This window comes from Dermacentor silvarum, chromosome 5, assembly GCF_013339745.2.
Source record: "Dermacentor silvarum isolate Dsil-2018 chromosome 5, BIME_Dsil_1.4, whole genome shotgun sequence".
Taxonomy (NCBI): Eukaryota; Metazoa; Arthropoda; class Arachnida; order Ixodida; family Ixodidae; genus Dermacentor; species Dermacentor silvarum.
In genome coordinates this window covers 184,618,786-184,636,540 of record NC_051158.1, presented here as the reverse complement: position 1 = coordinate 184,636,540, position 17,755 = coordinate 184,618,786, and the positions used below count along the sequence as shown (strand labels likewise).

At 51.2% G+C, this 17,755-nt stretch overlaps 1 protein-coding gene across 1 annotated transcript in view; it reads left to right on the top strand.

The window, feature by feature from the left end:
* LOC119454634 (DNA excision repair protein ERCC-6) overlaps positions 1-17,755 on the top strand; it is a 339,000-nt gene that overhangs the window by 295,840 nt on the left and 25,405 nt on the right. The window contains exon 14 of the mRNA XM_049668141.1: positions 3,081-3,628. Coding sequence (XP_049524098.1) covers positions 3,081-3,628 — 548 coding nt within the window. The remainder of the gene's footprint in view (positions 1-3,080; positions 3,629-17,755) is intronic.

Genomic DNA, 17,755 nt, shown 5'->3' with positions numbered 1-17,755 from the left:
CGAAGGCTGTTCATGCCGGTTGTGGACGCTGCCTTTCTTCGCCATGTCGTCTCTCGGACTGAATAAAGGTCTGCTCTTACTGTGACGTCACAATATGTATATATATATATATATATATTTAATATTCATATTAGATTAAAAATATAGACATACCAAATTGTTCGAATATTCGAATCAAATCAACTATATTCCTGGCTGTGCGGAGGCAAACACGGTTTGTAGCAATTGTTCCTATAATCTAAAAGTATTGCGGGAATGTTGTGCTGAATTTTGTTTTGATTTCGTGCTGCTAGTAAAATTTCGCCTGTAAAGGACACTTAGCCACTCAATGTATGTACTTTGCGGGAAAGCCAGCCTCTCAGTAGCAAGGGGCGCGGCTTTGCAGACAGCGAGGGTGCATCCCCAATTCTGAGCTTATTGCATGACAGCAAGTGTGATGGGTGACGACTGGCGCAGGGTCAAAATTCCTCCGAGTTTACGGGCCTTTGGTGCGGTATAATAAGGCACAGGCTAGTGGGAATTACTAATTTTTGCAAGTTAACATGAGCCAAATACAAAATGCTTTAGTATAACGGTTTACTAGTCTAGTTTTTTTTAACATTTACAATGTAATTGCAATGTTCCTACATAACGAATTAACCCAACTTGCTAATAAATCCATCTGCATAATATTATTTTACATTTGAAGCTAAATATTACCATTGAATTCATATTAGCAAATTGTGATATTCGCACACCCCTAATGTATACTATAACATGTTGCCATGTTTGCAATAAAAAAGATGACACATTTGTTATAGTGTTTAGAGCGCAAATACTCTTTTCCCACGGACACAGGAAGGGACACACACAAGCTTAAGTGTGTCCCTTCCTGTGTCCGTGGAAAAGAGTATTAGCGCTATAAACACTATATCAAACATGTCGCACCAACAAGGACAGAAGCCAATCCCTGCCAAAAAAAAAAGAAGAAAGAGACGTGCAGATTTAAAATGAGATTTCGTAATGGAAGCGGCACGTCATCGCCACTTGCACCTAGCACACAAGGCAGTATTCTTGTGGGATTATGTTTAGAGATACTACTATCACTTTCACAAGGTTTTTTGTGATTCTGCATTGGACTTGGACTTGTCAAAATATGCGGCCGAGCGCATTCCGGGCACTCTTCGCAGATTGGCACAGCAAATTTAGTCGATCGTCAGCAAAATGAAAATTAAATCTTTGTGGGGAAGGAATAGCAATAATTCGAAATTTCTTGAAAACACTTTGGAATAATCTTACATTATATTATGTGTAATTATGTGTAATTATATTATTATGTAATCACTCCATTATGGTTCCCGTCCCGACAACTGATAACGAAAATGATTCTTTTCGACGTTATCTTCTGATCCAAATAACTATTGCCTCATTTTTCTCATGTCCGTACCATGTGAAATAATGTATCATATCATTTATTCTCACCTTGTTACTTTGCTAAAAAACAATAATTTCTTGACACTATTGCAGCATGGTTTCCGCAAGCTCTTTTCGTCGGAAGCTCAGTTGCTGGCTTTTGTGAATTACCCTCTCTCTTGATTCCATGTCAATAACATATTGCATGTTTATTAGTTTTGCCTTTGATCAAGTCAGTCATTCTCTTCTACTTTACAACTTAAAAGCCTTCCATCCTAATACAGTATAGACCACTTATAACGTAACCGTTTATAGTGCAGAACTGGCTACAATGCGGCCTTTTCCGTCTCCCGTTTACCCTCCCACTTCACTCCACGTATACGCATACTGCTTACAGTGCAGCCACATGAGACGAAATACCGGTTATAATGTGGCTTCCGCAGGAAAATCTCGCTGACAAGGGCGCCAGCGAACACGCTTCTCAACAAGGTGCGCCCACCGATGGGAGAGGTGATCAACGAGGGCGATGCGGAGGAGGAGCATGAGAAGCGGAGCAAGTGACCGGAATAAAATGCACACATAGGTTGTCTAGGCAATGGAGAACCCTTTTGCTCGGCTGCTTATCAGCGGTGCTTTTTGCACTGAATGTGGCTTCAGTTTCTGTGCACCCGTCGCGATGCATGTCGTGAAGTGCAGGTATCGTGCGAGCAACACTGTCAATTTGAGCAGTGTTCTGCAAATTTAGTTTAGAGCTACAGTAAAACCTCGTTAATTCGACCCTCATTAATTTGGAAAACAGTTAATTCGGACTCGTCCTCTAGTCCCGGCCCGCGTATGTATTATTCAATGCAATGAAACTCTCATTAATACGGACTTATTTGGCTGCACATCGGGTAATTCGGACTACTTTCGGAGCTCGGTGAGACGCAATGTGCGACGCAAAAGAGCAAGAACAGTGCTAGCGTCCAACCAAAACGAAGCGGCGTAGTCCGCATTGCCACAGGCATCAGTTGAAATCATATGTAAATGACAGCAACGCTGGAACGCTTCAAGCCTATTTGTGTCTTTAAAGCCTGCATTCTTCCGAGTACCGCCGCGCATAACACCGCATTGGCCACGGACTTTCGTAACTGCGTAGTCGTCTTCCACGATCGCGTCGATAGCAGCCGCGGTTTTCTCTGCGACGGTTGCGGCGAACAGTAGTTTAGTTTTTACTCGGTACGCACGTCGGCCGCGTGCCTAAAAACTGCGTAGTCACCCTCGATGATTGGATAGATATCGACCGCGGTTTCGAATGCAATTGGTGCAGTGAATGAGAATTAATTCGTCCAGACTCGGTGCGTGCGTCGGGCGCATGCCTTCAGCACCGCAAAGTCACCTTAATTCAGCACTGCAAAGTCGTTTTAATTATTAGTTTGTCTGTTTCATGCAAAGATTGTGGGTACTTGGACATTAACCTTTCAACATTCATAAATTTAATCGGATGCAAAACTCCCAGTCGCACGCTTTGATTCTCGGATACGCGTGGCTGCTTAGTCTACGTGTTTTGCATACGTGCAGGACTTGAAAATCGTTGTTTTGGTTATAGTGGGGTACCGCTTATAGTGCAGATGTTCGCGACTCTGGCGAATTACGTTATAAGTGGTCTACACTGTACACTGTTTTTTAGCTGATTGCTAACTGCTCTCCTGCAACACCTGTGGTGTTTTTGTGTGGCATTCACCCGATGCCATTTTTTGCAGGCAAATCTTTAAGCAGTTCCTGACAAACCGTGTGCTGAAGGACCCGAAGCAGCGACGCTTTTTCAAGACCAATGACCTGCACGAGCTTTTCACACTTGCTGATGATGGCAAAAAGAAGCGCACTGAGACGAGTGCCATCTTTGCTGGCACTGGCTCAGACATCCGGCTCAAGCGGAAGAAGAGGACGTTGGACTCTCCGAGGAAGGGAGGATGTGAAAGCACGCTCAACTTGCATGCCAGCAGTAGTGGCAGCGAGCAGCATGCAATGGCTGTTGACACTGTGAAGGACACTGCTGGTGAAAGTGGCATGAAAGTAGACGGTTGTGTGAGCCCATCTGGTGGTTTGCCATGTGCTTCAGACTCACCAGGTAATGACGCTGAGCTCCTGAGTGAAGAGAAAATTAGGCAGATGCGTGAGCTGGCAAGACGGCTGAGCCAGAGAATTGGCCAGGGACCAGCCAAGAAATCAAGTGACAAACAACGCAACAACAGCAGTGAGTTTATTTCATTCATTTCTGTGGCAGGGGGGACAGGCGATTTAGGTGACACACACATACACCACTTGGGTTGATTAAAAAAGAATATCACCTTGAAGGGAAAATAAAACTAATGCAGAGCTGGAATGGCTGACAGCATGAAAGGAAGCAGATAATAGATCCAGCCGGCCCACATTCTTCAGGCTTTGTTATTCTCCCAGTGCTCACAGTTTCAAGGAGCAGTTGAGAAGACAAGCACTTCCCAGTTGCTCCTCTAGTCCGGTTTTCTTGCAACCCACAAGCATCTTTCTCCTTCCAAAACTTGGCAGTCGGCTCCTGCAAGGACTAAGTCTGGATGATATTTTAAGTGTCTATGGATACTTCATGGGCAGCATTGTTGTTTTACATCTTTTGCCTCCATTCCACCTGTGATCCACTAAATTCACAGCATCATTCATTGCATCCGATTCCACTAAATTTGCTGTGCCAATCTTCGAAGAGTGCCCGGAATGCGCTTGGCCGCATATTTTGACAAGTCCAAGTCCAGTGTTTTACAGTGTTTCAAACAATGTTTCTTGCTCAATGCCAGCATGTGGGAATGTTTCTTGTTGCTGTTGTTTAAATGCGTTCCTTCATATACAGTTAAACCTGGATATAACGAAATTGACAAATTCCCGAAAAACTTCGTTATAAAGAGGATTTCGTTATATGCAGGTTCGGCACGAAAATTCGAAAAATAAACGTTTACCGTATTTACTCTATTCTAACGCGCCCTCAGTTGTAACGCGCACCCGTTTTCCGTTTTTGTCGAAGCACTCATCCTCGGAATGTCACACCAGGTACCGGATGCGTGGACGCGTGTCGTTTCGCACAAGCGCGAGGCATCGGAAACGAAGAGCGAGCGTCACGATGTCGTAGCGTCGTATAGTGTTACAGCAGAACCTCGCTGTTACGTTCTGTGGGGATCTTCCTTAACCCGTAGCGCGTGTAATCGCAGCTACGCAGGGTTCGGGCGAATAAGGCAACAAGCGAGTCAACTCAACAACGTTTATTGCTGTCAGCAATAAAACACACTTGCAGAGGGAAGTCCGCTCTGTATAACAACTAATAAAATAGGCTTGCCTCGTCGCGTGTGGTAGTCACGCAAACGAGGTCACTCACGGCTTCCAGCAGGTAAAATCCGTCCGGGCAGTTAGGTCAAGCGAGGTCAGAGAGACCGGGGGTCTCTCCGTCGCGCTCTTTTATATCTTTTTACCTTTCCGCGAGGGGAGTGTCCTCCTCGCCCGCCGGATACTTTCCCTCTTCCCGCGCGGGCGCGCGCGTCGCGATAGGCGAGCGAGAACTAAAGCCCCTATAGACCTTTTCACAAACCGACGTTTGAGCAGCGCCATTGGCCGACACGGGCGACGTCTAGCGTCGTCGCCATTTTGGACTGTGTGCCTTGCGAGAGTAGGCCGGCCGGACTTTGGTTGTGTGATCTTCGCGGCGCATTATTTCGATTGTTTTCTTCCGCTTCGCTTGTCTTGTGCCGCTGGACATGTTACATGTTCCACGTGCTCGCGTGAGCGCTCAGTGTAGTGTGCCATGGCAACAGCAAGCCCAGCCAGTGGATGTGGTGTTTCTTCGTCGGTAGCGGCGGCAGCCGCGTCTGCTTCGTCGAGACCTGGCATGCTAATCAGCGGTATATTTCATTGTTATTGCTGGGCACATGTGACCGTATCGTCGATTGAATCAGATCACCATTACGTTTCGCGATTGAGGGTTGCCTCATTTAGCGAAAGCAGGCGCGTACGTAGCTGTCGGGCAATGTTTTAGAACCAGGGGCCGGCGGCCCGACGACGCGTGTCAGTGGTTGGTAGATATGCAGTGGTTACTCCATACGCTTCCGACGCAACAGAACAGCTCAATCATGCAAAATTTATTGGATCTGGTGCGGGGCAGGGTGCTTATAACGAAATGTCAAAGCATAAGCGTGGCGATCGAGCAGCGCGGTACCTGCAGCGAACCGACGCGCGACAGTGATCACAGATGCCAGCGCAACTGATACAGCTCAGGTGCTAGATTTTTATTTTTAGTATTTTGTACTTATTTATTTATACATACTGTCAATACATACATACATGGATACACGTTGGAAGCACGATAAACTCAATGTGGTGGCGAATGCCGTCGATGAAAACACGAGCAGTGCACTGTCCGCCGGGGTGTATGAATGCATTATTAGCACCACGCAAAATAGGTCCAAGATAAGGCTTTTTCACTTTCCGGAACCGTGAACACAGATCACTACGAAGAACAGAAACGGCGGCACCGGTATCGATGAGAGCAGACGCGGGAACACCTTCAACAGTTACATAAAGCATGTTGGCCGGGCAAACAGGAGGAATTGTTGAATACCGATAGGAAGCAGTTTCCCCTCCAAAAACTGCAACAGTTAGTTTTCCGAGTGCTGGTCGGCAAGATGGGAAGTGGGACGAAGCGGCGATGGGTAGAGCGCCGGTAAGGCGAAGGAGAACGACGTCTGGCCGAACGGGAACTATGAGGCAGATTGGGAGCAACTGGAGGAGACGGTGAACGCCGCTGAGGGAACGAGTACGAACCGGGATAGTAGGAGTCTGGTCGATGAGTGCGGTCTCTCTCGTGCTCAGCATAGCCTCGTCTTTCATCCTGCTGGCGACGGCGGCAGAAGCGAGATATATGACCGCGTATACCACAGTAAAAACAAACCGGACGAGGTGGACGCCACTGAGGGTAGGATGGCGCAGCAAGCGCTCTGGTTCCCATCGAGGCCAAATGGTCATAGGTAACGTCAGGAGGCACGGAGGTCACGGTAGGGGTGGGGAGCGAAGCAACATCCGCGTGTAGGTAGGTGAGGGGCGCGCTACCGGAGCAAGATGCGTCGTGGGCGTAGTCATCGCTGTCAACTCCTGCTTTACGACCTCGCGCAAGTCGAAGGTGGGGGTTGGGGCACAGGCAGTAGGTGAACGCCTCAGGTCTAATATTTGAAGCTCCTCGCGGATGATGGTGCGGATGAGAGCACGGAGATCTGAAGAATAGGGAACCTGAGGATCGCTACTGTCATGTTGAAGACGAAGAGACTGCATCTCGTCCAGGCGCTGACACGTGGCAGTGATGTCTTGGACAGAAGCCGGATTTTGCACGATTAAGGCGTTGAACGCGACAGACCCAATGCCTTTTAATATGTGTCGCATGCGTTCGGCTTCCGTCATGCTAGGGTTCGCACGGCGGCACAGAGCCAAGACATCCTCTATGTATGAGGTGTACGACTCCTGCGGAAGTTGGAGGCGCGTGCCCAGCTTCTGCTTGGCGACTTCTGCACGGCTAGACGAGGAAGCGAAGACTTGCCGCAGCTTGGCGGTAAACGTGGGCCAATCCGCGATGTCGGATTCATGATTGAAATACCACGTCTGTGCAACACCGGCCAAGTAGAATGCGACGTGCCTCAATTTCTGGGTATCGGTCCACTTATTGCAAGAACTCACGCGGTCGTAGTTGTCGATCCAATCGTCGACGTCATCACCGCGGCGTCCCGCAAAGACAGGGGGATCGCGTTGAGGGCACGTCACAGTCCAAGAGGGAACCGCAGGTGGAGTCGTTTGTGCGGTAGGGTTAGAGGCGCCGGAAGAGCCGGGGTTGGAAGTGTCCATCATAGTAGGGGTAACCGGGCGCAGGCGGCGACCGGAACGTAGCTCCAGGGAGGACGGGAACGCGAGAGGACGTCGGGGTCTTGACGTACCTCCACCACTTTATAAGACCGAGACCGACCGAGCTGTCAAGCGCTTTTTATTCCAAAAAGCAAACGCCCCAGCTCATGCGCGAAGAAGTAGAAGAACAGGGAAGGTGATGATGGCTATATACAAATGAAAAGGACGAAGTACGTTAATAGTGCTTACAATATATTTGTTTACCTATTTCTTACGTTTGTTTACCTGAAATGGCTTTTCTTTCGAATGTCTGAATTTGGAACAAGCTTCGCTCACAGTGAACCTTAACGCAGATCGTGCGCGAAGTTTGTATTGAAGATATCGCGTACGGCAAGAATTGTTCGTGTGCACTATCTCTGAAGCGAAATAAGCCACTAACATTGCAGCGTTAGGGCCATCTCTGCTCTTTCGCTTGTGAATTCCCTTACACCGTCTCACTGTGCTATGTTCATAATAAAGTAATGTCGAGTCTTAACAATTGTCGAATAAATACATATGCATATGACTGTAAACATGCACTACTGACCGTGAGCGAAAAGCGCTTAGTGGTCAGCGAAGCAGTCTCTGCACGCACGTAAGTATTTCACTTGATCGACTGTGCGAATTTATTTTTTTCGTTACTGTTATTCTTGCAAGGATGACGCTATTGTCCGCGTACCTATGCGAATACCGTTTTTTTACGTTCTTACTTGCGCGGGCTCATTTAGCGCGTTTCTACGCCAGGCACAGTTAGCGCATTACGGTTCCGGAACACTGGCGCTAGGCCGCACTGATGAGGTTGACACGTTCGTTTTTTGCATTCTCTTGCTGCCCAAGCACATAGACAACGCTCAAAGATGGCTGAGCTCGATGCAGCACCACACTGTTGAAGTTATAATAACCTTTATGGGCAGGGCCGCGTAGGGTGCGTGTGAACGCAGGGACAATGTTTTGGTGGACACAGGGTCTGCATACATCTTCCATAGGACACGATTTTTCCAGACCGTTGCGAAGTGTATTTACCGACTAGTTCTCTCGCAGAGTGCTCCAATTTGTCTTATACCGGTGTCACACGGCCACTTTTGGTAGCGATCGAGACCGATCTGGATCGGAATGTTCGACCGCGATTGGCTTCCTTCCGCAGATTGAGCAAAGAAGCCAATCGCGACCAAGAAATTCGACCCATGTCGGGCTCGATCACGATCAAAAGTGCGCCGTGTGATCCCCGTATTAGGCACTGGAATGAAGTCGTGTTTGAAAGAATAACAAATGTAGCCTCTGCCACTAAATACGAGAAAATATTGCATCGAAGAGCTGACAATTCTCGCAACCTGTTGGGAAATGTGCCGAAAAGAGTTTACCAAAATGCGTTATTTTACTGATGTGTGGATTGGTTCACATTAGACTGAAATGCCAAGTCCTCAGGTGATGCAGGAAACCGGCGAAGCGTGAACATACCACATCGCGGCAGTGGTCTCGCGGAGTGCTGTGTTGTGGACACACTTAGTCCCCAAAATCGTTATTTTCCGCAGGTTGTTTGTGCACCCATAAACTGCACAGTGCTGGCCTGAAGCCTTTTGATGAGTATATATGCCATTATTTACGAGCGTAAGTCATTCGTGACAAAAATAAACGGAAACATCGAAGGAAAGCTACCACTCCGCAATGCAAGCGCAAGGCAAGCTCACAGTCCAGACCGAACAGGCAACACTGACACATACTCTCCACGCCAGACCGTCGGGAGCGCCCTTGTGAAAACGTCTATATATAGATGTTTTCTATATATAGCGCCCTCGTGAAAACGTCTATATATAGACGTTTTCACGAGGGCGCTTCCGACGGTCTGGCGTGGAGGGTATGTGTCAGTGTTGCCTGTTCGGTCTGGACTGTGAGCTTGCCTTGCGCTTGCATTGCGGAGTGGTAGCTTTCCTTCGATGTTTCCGTTTAGCATTGCGGAGCGGTAGCTTTCCTTCGGTGTTTCCGTTTATTTTTGTCGCGAATGCCTTACGCTCGTAAATAATGGCATATATATCATCAAAAGGCTACAGGCCAGCACTGTGCAGTTTATGCGTGCACAAACTGCAAGCGGAAAATAATGATTTTGGGGACTAAGTGTGTACACAACACAGCACTCCGCGAGACCACTGCCGCGATGTGGTATGTTCACGCTTCGCCGGTTTCCTGCATCACCTGAGGATTTGGCAAACTCTTTTCGGTTCATTTCCCAATAGATTGCGAGAATTGTCAGCTCTTCGATGCAATAATTTTTCGTATGTAGTGACAGATGCTACTTTTGTTATTCTTTCAAACACGACTTAATTCCAGTGCCTAATACGGGTGTCACACGCCGCACTTGTGATCGTGATCGAGCCCGATATGGGCCGAATTTCTTGGTCGCGATTGGCTTCTTTGCTCAATCTGCGGAAGGGAGCCAATCGCGGTCGAACATTCTGAGTCTCGATCGCTATCAAAAGTGGCCGTGTGACACTGGTATAAGACAACTTGGAGCACTCTGTGACAGAACTAGTCGGTAAATACACTTCGCAACGATCTGGAAAAATCGTGTCCTATGGAAGTTGTATGCATACCCCGTTTCCACCAAAACATGGTCCCTGCATTCACACGCACCGTGCGCAGCCCTGACCATAAAGGTAATTAACTTCAACAGTGTGGTGCTGCATCGAACTCACCCATCTTTGAGCGTTTTCCATGTGCGTTGGCAGCAAGAGAATGCAAAAACGAACGTGTAAACCTCATCAGCGCGGCCTAGCGCCAGTTCGGAAACCGTAATGCGCTAACTGTGCGTGGCGTTGTAACACGCTAAATGAGCCCGCGCAAGTAACAACGTAAAAAACGGTATTCGCATGGGTACGCGGACAATAGCATCATGCTTGCAAGAATAACAGTAACGAAAAAAATAAATTATTTGCACAGTCGATCAAGTGAAATATTTACGTGCGTGCGGTGCCCGCTTCGCTGACCACTAAGCGCTTTTCACTCACGGTCAGTAGTGGTTTACAGTCATATGCATATGTATTTATTCGACAATTGTTAAGACTCGACATTACTATGAACATAGCACAGTGAGACGGTGTAAGGGAAACAAGAGAAAGAGCAGAGATGGCCCTAACGCTGCAATATTATTGGCTTATTTTGCATTAGAGATAGCGCACACGAACCATTCTTGCCATACGCGATATTTTCAATACAAACTTCGCGCACGATCTACGTTAAACTACATCGTGAGCGAAGCTTGTTCCAAATTCAGACATTCGAAAGAAAAGCCATTCCAGGTAAACAAACGTAAAAAATAGGTTAACAAATAAATCTTTATAACAAGTCCTGTTATAAACCCTATTGGGATTGACAGTATGTATAAATAAATAAATACTAAAAATAAAAATCTAGCATTTGGGCTGTATCAGTTGCGCTGGCATCTGTGATCACTGTCGCGCGTCGGTTCACTGCAGGTACCGCGCTGCTCGATCGGCACGCTTCTGCTTTGACATTTGGTTATAAGCACCCTACACCGCACCAGATCCAACAAATTTTCCATGATTGAGCTGTTCAGTTGCGTCGGGATCATATGGAGTAACCACCGCATATCTACCAACCACTGACACGCGTCGTCGAGCCGCCGGCGCCTGGTTCTAAGCATTGCCCGACAGCTACGTACGCGCCTGCTTTCGCTGAATGAGGCAACCCCCAACCGCGAAACGAAAGGGTAATTAGATTCAATCGACGATACGGTCACATGGGCCCAGCAATAACAATGAAATATACCGCTGATTAGCACGCCAGGTCTCGACGAAGCAGACGCGGCTGCCGCTGCTACCGACGACGAAACACCACATCCACTGGTGGGCTTGCTGTTGCCATGGCACACTACACTGAGTGCTCACACGAACACGTGAAACATGTAACAAGCGGCACAAGACAAGCGAAGCGGAAGAAAACAATCGAAATAATGCGCGGCGAAGATCACACAACCGAAGTTCGGCCGGCCTGCTCTTGCAAGGCGCACAGTCCAAAATGGCGGTATGACATGTTCTGACGCTAGACGTCGCCCGTGTCGGCCAATGGCGCTGCTCAAACATCGGTTTGTGAAAAGGTCTATAAAAAGTAGCGCCATCCACTTCCCTCCTCCTCCGTTCCACTATCGCGCTCGGCGCGACCAGCGCGATCGAGGCGCGATATCGACAGTGGCGCCGCCTGCGTCGGGCCTGCCGTGGCAGACGACAGCTAACGCGCTACCAGAGGAAATCCGAGGAAAACTTCGATCGCGCCCTGCGGAGACGTTTTTGAAGCGCGATTTTGCTTCGTCAGTCAGTAACTGGTCTTAATAATGCCGTTTTGGAAGTAGCAACGAGACGATGCGAGAAGGCGCAAATAGCAAGTGTGCAGCAAGTGTTTGCGCACGCCGGATGGTAAACAAAAAAAGCCTTTTGCCCTCGCCTTGTCGGTTGCGGCAACTTAAGGTGCAGCAGCATGCCATCACAACGAAGTTCTTGTCCATAACACGTTTGATCCGTTTGTGCGTACAGCACTTTCGTCACACAGGCCCGAGAATGGCAGTCGGAGCGCGCTGGAAAGTAAAAAATATACAAAAGCGCGACGCGAACTTCCACGTGACACGGATTGGCCAATGGGGGAGCGGAGGAGGCTGGGGCGACAGGAGGCGGCTAAGAGAGGGCGAGGAGGAGGCGCCGGGGTGAGCGCGGTGGCGGCAAGATCTAAGAATGGCGCTACTTTTATAAATATAGGGGTTTTAGCGAGAACAGGGAGAGGGCAAAGTGCATTTCTCCTGTGTCTGCCCGGCTCCCGCGGCGCGCGTTGTGCGCGCACGAGATGCCCGCTCGGCTACCGCCGCGTGCGCTCCGTTCGCAAGCGACGGGCGAGCGCCCGCGGGAGAAGGTGGCAGCGTGTGCTTCCCCACATCCTCCCCCCCTTAAGAAGGCCCCCGTACGTTGAGGCTGGCACCTAGGGACATCCGTTTGCCTGAGTACCCGCCGAGGTTGGCGACCGAGGAAGCGTTGTCACAGAACACCGAACACTTGATGTCGACAAGGAAGCGGCTGGTCAGCTGCACTGCTCGGGCTTGCGAGGCGGGATCGTTGTCGGGGCTCGAAGGTGGCTCTCAGTGCTGCGCCCTAGGTGTCGGCTGCACCGGACGGGGTGGTCGTCTGCCGCCCGCCGGCTAGCGGTTCGTGCGGCTCCAAGGCCAGCGTAGCGTCGTCAGTACTGCAAGGGCGTCAGTTGTTCCAGCGCGTACTGCAGGCAATTCGCACGGCCGTATCTCGTCTTGCTCTGCTCTTGGAAATTATTAGCAAACTGCACAAAGCGGCACTGTGATCAGCAGCAAAGTTGGCCGTATCTGGGGACCCCGTCGACGTCTGTTACGAAAGGAATGTTCGCAAGAATCATCACCAATTCGAGTCGCAGCACAAGATAATCACCGCACTGTCCCTCACAGCAGTCTTTGGTGAAACCGCACACTAACGCGTCGAACGTTCATGCCACATTCCCGTCGTGGCCTCGACGACTCGTCGTCCATACTCGGCGCTCCGTGGTCACTAGACGTTCGCTTCCCCGGCAGGAACTACCAAGGTGCCAGCCCGGCGCGGCTGTATGCTCACGCGGTACGCAACGCCACCCGGACTTACGAATGTTCCTCGCAGTCGTCGGGTTACGCAACTAGCAGTCAGATTACTTTCGCCTGCTACGCAAATTGTAGCGCGGCTGCGGGCTCGCCGTTCGGTTCTGACTGCTCTCTCTCACCGATCGCGGTTGAGGGAGGGCCTGATGCTTATCCCACTGCTCATCACACGGCACGTAGCGTTTCAGGTCGCATACGTGTACCGGTCCACCGATCGGCTTTCCTTTCTTTTTCTTGAGCCGGTAAACACGCGAGGAAACCTTCTCTCTCACTTGATACGGCCCGGTCCTCTTCGGCTCCAGCGAGACAGCGAACTGTTTGGTAGCGTCGCTGAGAACGTGCTGGCGTCGAAGCACCAGATCGCCCACTTCGTAGTGGACGTTCCGATGCGAGCGGTCGTACTGCGCCTTCTGCTGTGCCCTTGCAGTGCGAAGATTACAGCGTGCTTTATGTAAAGCTTCCGTCATCTTGGCACGTAGATGCGTCGCGTATTCAGCTCGTGCTGACGACGCGACTGGCATTCCGCTGCGATCCGCGAGAACCCTATCCATCGGATTCGGCAGCTCTCTCCCCAGGTTGAGAGACGAAGGCGCATACCCAGTCGAGCGGTTCACTGTCGATCGCAATGCAAACCTGATCTCTGGAAGGTAGGTATCCCAGTCCTTATGCCTTTCAGAGAACGCGACAAGCATGTGCTTGATGTTGCGATTGACTCGTTCAGTGGGGTTCGACTGAGCATGGTAGGTTGTCGTTTTCTTATGCTTAATGCCCAGTGCGGCGCATGAGTCAATGAACACCTTTGCAGTGAAGTAGGACGCATTGTCCGTTATCAACTGCTCCGGAAAACCAAACCTGGTGAAAACCTCCATCAACTTATCCATGATCACCCGTGCCGTCAGTTTTCGTAGGGGGAAAAGTTCTACCCATTTACTGAAGTGATCCGTGACCACCAGCAAGAATTTGTTCCTGCTCGGTGTTGTGGGATACGGTCCCATGACGTCACATGCCGCGATTTGCCAGGGAGTCTGGCTGTCGATAGGCTGCATGAAGCCGGGCGGTCGTCCGCCTCGGGGCTTGACGCTTTGGCACACATGACACGATCGGGCGTAGTGAATCACGTCCCGTTTCATGCCTGGCCAGGTAGCGAAGCGACACAACTTAACGTAATTCTTGGGGCCGCTCGCGTGCCCAGCGATGCACGAGTCATGAAAGTAGCGTAGCAGTGCTCCTCTCAACGCGCGTGGTATCACCACCTTAAACACCTCACTTGTGTCGTTCTCAGTGGGAATATACCTCAGCAGGACGCCGTCGGAATTCAGCAGATAGGAATCCAGCGCGCTCACAGCATTACCAGCTGTTCTTGAGCGCTCCGCACCGACAGCAATACCAGCTGCCTCCATGTGCGCGGCGGCCGCGCCGCCCGGCTCCCGGAGCCCGTCGAGCACTTTTCGACAACACGGATCCTTCTGCTGAGCCTCGAACAGCTCCTTTCTGCTGAAGACAACTCCTGCGGAACCGACAACATCTACGTGGTTCACGCTCTCGCCCAGGATCGACGGTTGTTCCGCGTCCCTTACTCGGGCTACGGCCAGGGTTTCTCCCTCGCCTCGGACTGGCGCTCGCGAAAGTGCGTCCGCTGCGGCATTGCTTTTTCCTTTGCGGTAGCGCACGGTGAAGTCGTAATGCTGCAGCAGCAGTGCCCAACGCGCCAGGCGGCCACTCGGCTCACTCAAGCGCCTCAACCAAGTGAGAGCCATGTGGTCCGTCTCAATCGTGAATGCCACTCCGTCGACATAATAGTCAAACTTCCGCAGAGCGAAAACTATCGCGAGACACTCCTTCTCTGTCACCGAGTAGTTCCTTTCCGCCGGTGTTAACGAACGGCTCGCGAACGCAACCTTTCGGAGAATGCCTCCGTGCTCCTGAAGCAAAATTGCACCTAGACCCAGGTCGCTTGCGTCTGTTTGAATCACAAACTCCCTGTTCAAGTCGGGCAGCTGCATCTCTGCCGTGTCAGCGAGCACCTTTGTGAGGCCGCGCAGTGCCGCCTCCTGCTCTGGACCCCAAGTCCAACGCTTGTCTTTCCTCAAGAGCTTCGTTAAAGGCGCTTGCACTGCCGCGCAGTCTGGAATGAATTGGCGATGAAAGTTCACCAATCCCAGAAAGCGTCTCAGTTCGCCGATGTCTTTCGGCGACGGGTAGCTCAGTATAGCCTCGAGCTTATCCTCACTCGGCAGAATGCGGCCGTTGTCCAACGTGAATCCCAACAGCGTTATTCTGTTCGCAGCTATCTGAGCTTTACTCGGGTTCAACGTGATACCCGCGGACCTCAGCCTGTCTAGGACGTCTCTCAAGTGGCGCAAGTGCTCGTCGAATGTTTTCGAATAAACCACTATGTCGTCGAGATATGCGAGAGCATGTTGCCACTTCGCATCTCCTAGAACTCGGTCCATCAACCTCTGATAAGTAACGGGAGCTCCGACTAAGCCAAAAGACATTCTTTTGAACTGAAAGAGCCCGCGGTGACAAGTGAAAGCCGTTTTCTCTTTGTCACGCTCGTCCATTTCGACCTGAAAATATCCACGACTAGCATCGAGCGTCGTAAAGTAATTCGCCCCGCCTAGGTTAGATACTAAAGAGGAAATGGAGGGTAGAGGGTACGCATCCTTCTTCGTAACCTCATTCAGCCTGCGGTAGTCTACACAAAGGCGATAAGTATCATCCTTCTTCGGGACTAGAACTACCGGGAAGCCCCATGGGCTGTTCGACCTTTCCACAACGCCTGTGTCGATGAGTTCGTCTAAGGCGCTGTCAAGTGCTTTCCGTTTAGTCAAGCTTATCGGCCGAGGATTACATTTCCACGGCGCAGCGTCACCCGTGTCTGTCCTGTGCCTGACTAACGTAGTGAGGCCCGGCCGGTCCGTGAAAATCGCGTCGTATTCGTACAACAGCGATGACAGTCGTGCCCTTTCTCTCTCTGGCAGGCTGTTGACCTCTGACAAAAGTGGGTGCGCTGCCCCTTGCAACGTCGCAGCACAATGTTGTGCCACCGTCTCTCCGCTGCTTTCATCGCCTTTACCGATTACTGTTTGCTCGCTCGGCTGTGGCTGGGTGTGGCCCGCTCGCGCCCGGAGACTGGCGTGTCTCCGCTGGCACGGGCGCTTTTGCGAAACGCTTCAAAGCACCCGTTCCGTTCTCTCGGTAACCTCCGCTGGCAATGTCTATCAAAATACCCGACTTGGCGAGAAAGTCTCGACCTAAAATAACAGGCACTGACAGACTGGGAAGATGTACGAGGCGTTGTCGCCTGACGCGTCTCTCCCAACGAATAACTAGCCTAGCTGCACCGCTCGATTGTGCTGTGCCGGAAGCAAGGCGGAAAGTGGTGTCACTATCTCTTAAGCGGATATTGTTCTCGCGGAGATGATGCAACACCTCGTCACCAAATAAAGAAGCGCTTGCCCCAGTATCCAATAATGCGGCAAACTTCTTTCGGGCTATCGTTAGCTCGATGAACGGCGCCTGCGAGTCCGCGACATCTCCTACGCGACAAGCCAAAGGCGCAAGTAAATCGAAATCACCGGTTGTGTTCGAGATCGCCGCCCGGGACCCAAGGTGGATCACCGGCGGCCTCGCCCGTTTCCCGAACCACGTGCTCGACCTCGGCCCGGCGTACTTGTGCAGTCATGGGCGATGTGCCCCAGTCCGCCGCACTGATAGCAACGGCCACCGAAGCCTCGGTGGCGTGGGCGCCCGTCGCTCCAATCCGGCGGGCCGTAGCTTCCACGCTCAGCGGTCGGCATGTGCCGCTCCTCCGTTCTCGAAGATCTCCTGTGCTCTCCGAAGTGGCGAGCAACGCCGCGAGCGCTCTCGCACCTCCGGCGTTCCGGAATTGTGATGGCTTCGTGACGTCACCCTCGTCGCTCTTGATTGGTTCTTCATCTCGTGGCACGCGGCATTTGCCGCAGAACCCATTTCGCGCGGCACGCGCCGCAAGACCCCCGATTCCTGCCGCTTTTTCCGCACGCAGCATGACGCGTTGCCGCGCGTTCCTGACGCGCGTTTTTGCTGCGTGTTTTTGCCGTTGGCGTGGCCGTGCCCTAAAGTCCAAGGGCGATAACGCAGTCGAGAGGAGCGCCGGTCGCCGAGCTGTGCGGACGTGCCTCCGCGTTGCTCCGGCGTTTTGCATCTCCGTGATCTTTTATGTGCCAAATTTTGCCCGGATTTTTGTCTCATCGTCTGCGACTCAACCCCCGATCACGAGAAAGTGCGGATTTAGGTTTCTGAGTGAGTTTTGGGCATCTTTCGGCCCTTTTCCCCTTTACGCCACCGGAGCCTAGTTGGACCTAGCTACGAGTACGCCCGCCGCTCCGAGCGGCGTCGGCACGGCTAGGCTTGACATGGCCTGGAGCGCTTCGGCGCCACTTCTATCGGCTCCGAGCGTCTCCAACTCCGTCGAAAGGGGCAAAGAAGACGAAATTGAAGCAATGGAGGGAACCGACTGGCAATTGGTTCAATCAAAATCGGCTAAGAAGAAGCAAGCGGTGGAACGCGGCAAGTCTCAACCCAACGCTTCTAGAAGTTTCCAAGAAAGCGGCAGGGTTGGCGCCAAAAGCAGTCGCCGGGCGGCTGCCTTAACGAAGAGAGTGATCGTGGCTTCGCGTATGCCGGCGCTACCGTCTACGCATTGCAAGATCATCGTCTGACCCCGAGGCGGTCTGGATTTACGCAAAACCAGTTGCTACGGCATCTCCACCGCCATCTTCACCGCGGCCGGAATCACCG